General features: G+C 37.1%; 1 protein-coding gene across 1 annotated transcript in view; it reads right to left on the reverse strand.

Moving 5' to 3' along the window:
• Abcc9 (ATP binding cassette subfamily C member 9) overlaps positions 1 to 6,775 on the reverse strand; it is a 154,042-nt gene that overhangs the window by 115,821 nt on the left and 31,446 nt on the right. Inside the window, exons 10-11 of the mRNA XM_004634654.2 lie at positions 4,496 to 4,630; positions 2,233 to 2,395 (exon numbers count right to left, since the gene is read on the reverse strand). Of these exons, the coding sequence (XP_004634711.1) occupies positions 2,233 to 2,395; positions 4,496 to 4,630 (298 nt within the window). The remainder of the gene's footprint in view (positions 1 to 2,232; positions 2,396 to 4,495; positions 4,631 to 6,775) is intronic.

Below are 6,775 nucleotides of genomic sequence, written 5' to 3' on the forward strand. Positions count from 1 at the left end.
TCTTCTTGACCTTCACCAATGAATTAAATCCATACACAGCACATGACCACTCAGCCACAGAGACTAGAAAATTGTTTGTAGAGTCTCTTCCAAACATATCTCATGTGGCAAGAACACTGAATATAAAAAGTACGACCGGATTTCCAGTCCTGCTGGTGTTTGTTCTAACTATGCTTTTATTTATTTATTTGCTTATTTATTATTTATTTATTTTTGTCTTTTTGAGACAGGGTCTTACGATGCAGCTCAAGCTGGCCTTGAGCTCACTTTGTAGCCCAGGATGGTCTCGAACTCAAGGATCCTCCATGCCTCAGCCTCCGAGGGTTGGGATTGCAGGTGTGCACCACCATGCCTAGCTCTAACTACACTTTCTAACTTAGCAGATACCATTTCCAGACACTCCACAACATAGCCTTACTTCATCCCAAAGCTAATTCTCAGCTTGCTAATGAGAAAATGGAGATGGCAGAAAACAGCTGTTCAAGGTTTTGCTGCCAACAAGCTGATGAGCCATGATTTGGTTGCATGTTAGCACTAATACCTGGAGGTATCCGCTCTTCTATACCATTGCTCTTAAAATTTCTTTCTTGTTTTGTAGTTTTTTCATAGTGTTCTACAAATACCATTCTTCCAATATTTTAACATTTCCTGTCAGTATCACAGTTGTGACCACTTTTATTCTCACAAGATGCCATAATGCAGGGTACTACCATTATACTGGACATTGTGTCTAGAATAGAGTGTAGACTCAGTATTTTTTCTGTTTCACAGAGGAAGTATTTATCATCTCTAAGATTTAAAGACATTCATAATTCAACAGATGCAACACCATATAAGTCTATAAAGCTTTAAATTGTTCAAGTACTTGGAAGCAATAGGGATAAGTAAAATTAACGCACAAATCCATCATGCAAATATTAGCCAAGATACAGTTTGGTTAAATGTTTGTAAATTGTGCTAACATGAACCCATCATTCTTGAGAGTGATGCTTCATACTTGGAGAGAAAAAAAAAATAAAAATATATTAGAGAAGAGAGGATTGTACATGACTCCTATTTGGCACTTTTACTTGAAAATGATTTTAGTTTCTCCCCAAGTTTTGAAAACGGTATTTCAACTACAGTCCACATGAAAATATTAGTTCTTAAAAAAAAAAAAGATAGAGGAGCCGAGGAAATTAGCTCAGTAGAATAAGCGCTTCTCTGGCAAGCACAACGGCTTGAGTTCATTCCGCAGTTCCACACACACACACAAAGGTGGATAAGACAATTATAGCTGTACATAATTTTCAAAATCTTTTAGGATGAAAACCATAAAAAAATAAAATAATATATAATAAATATAATAAATTAACTTAAATTAACTTTCACTAAAATCCAATTTTAGCTGCATTTGGTGGTATACACTTGTAATCCCAGCAATTTGGGCAGCTAGGGCAAGAGGTTTCTAAGTTTGAGAACATCATGGGCAATTAAACCACTGAGCAAGACTCTCTCAAAATTAAAAATATTTGAAAAAGACATCTGGAGATGTCACTAAGTGTGAAGGCCATGAATCGTGGAAGGAAGGAAGGAAAAAGGAAGGAAGGGAGGGAGAAAGGGAGAGAGGGAGGGAGGAGAAAAGGATGAAGAATTTAAAGGTACAGCCTCCAAATTTCTCTCTATTGAAAAAATTAGATGTATTTGTACTTGAGTTTATATAAAGGAAGGAAACCAATTGCACCACCGAAGCAGTAACTGATAAAATATCTCAGTTAAATTACTAATATTTTTACCATGTTCATGCTACACATAAAAAAGTGAAGGATTTCACTTTGTAAAATAACATGGCCAGTGGCACTCAACTTGCAAGGAATCAAATTCAGTTCTATTTAACGTTAAGCCTGTGTCTACCCTTGTCTTTACATTAAATATAAATAGCATCATGTGGCTTGTGGCTATCATGTGCATACAGCTAGAAAATAAAGCACTTCCTTTGCTGGAGAGAGCATTTCTCTGACTATAATCCAAGCTGGACAGATGATGCTAGTTGACTAATTTTTTTGTTGTTGTAGTTGCTGCCTCAGTCCTCCGTGGGGTGGGGCTGGCGCAGCATGTGGTAGCAGGGATTGAACCAGGGTCCCTGTGTGCTCTCCCAAATTTGCTTAAGCAGGTTCTTTAGACTGCTGAGCTATCTCACCAGCCCAGTTGACTACTATTAACGTCCCCTGTTTGGAAACAATGGCAACTTACTGGAGAGTGAAGTATAAAGTGCAAAGGATTTGAGACTCGATAATTCTTTCATTCTTGTTTCTTCCACACTTTTGCAGAAAATGTGCTCCCAGGCATACAACTTTAGAAGTTTGATGCCTTTCAATATTTCATTTGTTTTCTTCAGTCTTTCAGTGGAATAATCCTATAAAAGCAATAGCGTAAAATATAGCACAAGCTATGCCCAGCTGAACTCAAAAAGTAGGACACAGGAATAGACTGAGGCTGAGATTTCAATTTTTGACTCACTCTGACACTAATCAGGCTGTCAAATTCCTAGAAAGAGTTAAACTCATGGCACACTGATGCCTCAATTTAAAATGAAGAATTTAAAGATATGGCCTCGAAACTTTTCTCTGCTAAAAAAAAAAATTATACGTATTTGTTATTTGGTTTATATAAAGTAGTTTCTTCAGTTTATCATGATTTTCTGGAATAACTGCAGATAATATAGACATGAATCTTTAGAAATAATAAAGAAAAAGCAGCTCTCAATGTCTAGATTATTTTATTCTCCCTTCTGCCCTATCATTTATATTTCAATGAAGAAAAACCATGAATTTAAGAAAAGTTTATCTTACTAATGTACAATACTATATGCATTCACATGCTGTTTTCATAGTGCAGTTATGGAAACTAAAGTTATCTTTAATTCCAGGTGATTTCTACATCCGTCTTTTTAAGCTCTTATTTTTAATTCCTAATTTAGGTGTACCATATACTAACAACTTGGATTAATGATAGAGAGCGTCTAATCCACTGTGTATCTTCCTTCATCACCAAACAATGTACTAGAATTATTAGCAAGGTGGAATACAAGCTGTACCTATCCAAAGGGATGACAGAGTGGACAAAGTACAGATAGGAAGAAGCAAAAGTAGCCAATGGGCTGTATTTAGTTCTTCTTTTTCACTTTACAGGGTCTTAAATGCTTAGGATGGTTCATTGAGTAAATGGATATGCTATGAACAGCTAAACAAAGAGAGCTGCACGGGGTAGTCCCATCTCCATTTATGTCCCTCTTTCACCCCTTTCTATATTTATGTGGTGGAACAAAAAGGGTAGATGGGTCAGACAGAAACAATGAGTAATTTCACCAGAAGTACAAGAAAGCCAACTAATAAAAAGCCATTCTTGTGACAGCAACTTGCTAGTTGCGGTAGAAACATCAGCGTGAGAAGCCATTTCATTAGCGGGCTGTTCCTACATTTTATGGCTGACTTACAGACAGTCTAGTTCATATTCAGTTAAACGTTATTTCTAAACATGCTGCCAACAATTTTATTATTTGCAAGTATGTTTTTCAGAGCTGCTAATTCTTGCTTAAATAAAATGATTTCATGGCAAATCGAGGGCAGGAGGGTCAATAATTGGGCTTATGTCTGCTTTGCTAAGTTGACCAGGAACTTATTCAGCCAGAGCAGCTGCCACTACAGTATTTTCTATGTAACTCCACACCTCATGGTCTGGTAAACATCTACCTGAGGGAAATGTAATTTCAGAGCCGCCAAACCTGACCCTTCACTTGCCTCTGGATTCATGTTAACAACTGACATCAATTGTCTCAAAGTACACTAAAGCGTATTCTTTGAAGAATAAATCAAAAAGGAAAAGCCAAAGCCGCATTCTCTTGGCACTTAGAAGCATTAAGAGAAGGGATTCTGGAAGTATGAATCTAAGATTTTCACATCTTAATTTTTTAAAAGAGAATAAAAATAGTAAAAAACAAAGTATAAATGGTACAGAATTTCACTAACCACAATGATAGGGTTTCAATAGTAGTTGTTATATTGCCCATTGCTGCCTTCAAATTAGTTATTCAGAATACCAGGTATAGGCATGAAAAATTGGTCAAAACATTTTTATTCCACTTGTAAAGTCTGTTTTCACAGTTGTACATGATGTCTTATCCCTGTAATTCTAGCTGCTTGAGAGGCTGAGGCAGGAGGATTGTAAATTCAAATCTAGCCTAGGCAATTTAGTAAGACCCTATTTCAAAATTAAACAAAATACCTAAAAGGGGCTGGGAGTGCAGTTAGTATGTCCAGCATGTACTAGTTCAATCCTTAGTACCAACAATGAAATGGTTTTTGCCACACAGAAAACACACATTTGTTGCCTAACAATCGCAATGAAATACAACGATTCTAAAATTATTCAGCGTCACGTATGAACTCTGTATGTTATAAAAATAAAACAGCAGTTTGGGATTTTCCTAATGAATTTTCCAAAAGATGCTACTTACAAGAGTGCTCTTTTGAGCTTCTGCCAACTTTGTAGCAATGAAGTACTGAATTGGCGCGAGGAGCACAATGACAGCTGCGCCCACCAACGCACTTGATCCAAGTAAATTATAGAGCAAAATCACTCCCATGATGATCTGGGAAGGAAAACATATGGAAAACGGAAAATAAATGGGGCTGCAGGAGCCACTGCATGGAAAGAAATATTTTTAGTGAAAGTGCAATAATTTAATTATTCCATTAAGTTTACTTGGAAATCAACTCAACTGTGACAGTCGAGTTTTAGTGTGGTTTATTTGGGGACGGCTAAGTACTAGGAATTTATTTTTAGTGTAATGATTTGTTCAACTGGTGTCAAATCAATTTACTACATGAATTTGCGGAGAGGTCCCATGATGCTTCTGACCTTACAAAGCAATCTTTTTTTTAAAAGGACACACACACACACACACACACACACACACACTTTTGAAAATAGTGTTACCCACCACAAATTTGACATTGCACATTCTCTTGAAATTGCACTAGCTTTTCAAAGCTATGGGACTGGAAAGTATAAATAAGCATTATAGATGAGTACAGGATCACTGCTTATTGACCAAAATTACTCTACTGGCTCAATGACCCCAAAAGTCGCTTAAAGGCATGACAACTAGGACTAATTAAAACCATTAATAAACCAAAGTTACTGCTGGAGCACAAGCTTCCTCACTTCCCTTTTCAAATGTTTCCCAGGCTCAGTAATGAACTATTTATGCCTAACTTCTCTCTACTTTGCTACTTTCTTCTTCCTTTAATTCTTGAGATTTAATATCATGGTCTTCTCTCCCTTGTTTTTCTCCAGAAGCTTAATTCATCATGAATCAAAATGTCACACAATGCACCATATCAGTGTAGTTCAAGCATATCATCTATGCCTATGTGTCCACAATAACAGCTTTCTGGTGGAGGTGACGGGTGCACTTCCAACCAGTTAAGTACTTGAGGAATTCCATTCAAAACATAACATTCTCTCAGGGCTGGCCAAATAGCTCAATGGATTAAAGCACCTGCAAGCAGGCACAGGGACCAGGGGTTCAATCCCTGAGCCTGCCATGCCAGCTCCACCCCCGGGGTGCACTGAGACAGCAATAGAGACCGAGCATGGTGGCACATGCCTGTAGTCCCAGTTCTTAGGAGGCTGTAAACAGGTGGATCTGATATACACAGTGAGACCCTGGACACCCTGTAGACCCTTCCCAAAATAAAAATAAACCCATAACATTCTCTCCAGTCACCTATGATTCAGGCAGTCAGTGTAACCTCTGCTTTCTGGTGCACTCCAAATAATACTACATGGGCAGTCACTTGATTGAGATACTCTATATAAGTACATTTGATAAAATGAGACAAACTATATTTTTTTTGCACTGTGCATTTGGTATGATATACATTTTTAATTTGACCTGACATTCCATTAAAAAGTAAAAATACAAATAATAAATTTAAAAGCAGGCATACATTATTATTTTATGCTCTGTAACAAATGCAATACACAAGGCAATGTAATGGACTGCATCAAATGAGATCTACAATTTAAGCTCCATCTACAGGATATAAAATTTGGGACAATTGAAAAATATACAATATTATAGAAAAGAAAAACGAAATATGCTTCTTTACCATTTTTATTCAACTGGCTTAAAAAATCACGTATCATTACTGAAATTCTAGGAGATAGTGATGTAACCCTTAAGCTTATCCCCACTGTCTTATAATGTTGGAGATTTTGTAGAACACTAGCTATTGAAAATATGAGATGCAGATACCTGTGAACTAAGCAACTTCACTGAGGAGAGCAATGTGTAATACCAAAACCATGCTTGAAATACCTGTCATCTTGGACCTCTAAATGTGTACTGTTTCTAATTTCATATCAGTTATTACTATACTCTCTTTAAAGTAAGTGTTTTTTGAAGGGCTACAAGGACAGTCAACATTTTGGCCCTAGCCTTTCAAGGTCTGTAAGGTCCCAGGAAATAGGAGAACCTGTACTATAACATCCTGTAACTCAGTTGTGTCCCAAATTTTCTGATCAAGGAGATTTTGGGGCCATATAGTAAAGTGATTGATGATGTAGAGTGTGCCTAAGGAGAGTCACATGGAAAGAAAACATTCTCTCAGGCTTTCACAGAGAGCAAATTGGTCAAGCAATGGCCGTGACTCATCCATATGGCTGACACTGACAAAGGATCTACAAACTGAGGTACAGAGTTTCAGGGTAAATCCTGAGGGAATTTGAC

This window comes from Octodon degus, unplaced genomic scaffold (assembly GCF_000260255.1).
Source record: "Octodon degus isolate 3935 unplaced genomic scaffold, OctDeg1.0 scaffold00064, whole genome shotgun sequence".
Lineage (NCBI taxonomy): Eukaryota > Metazoa > Chordata > Mammalia > Rodentia > Octodontidae > Octodon > Octodon degus.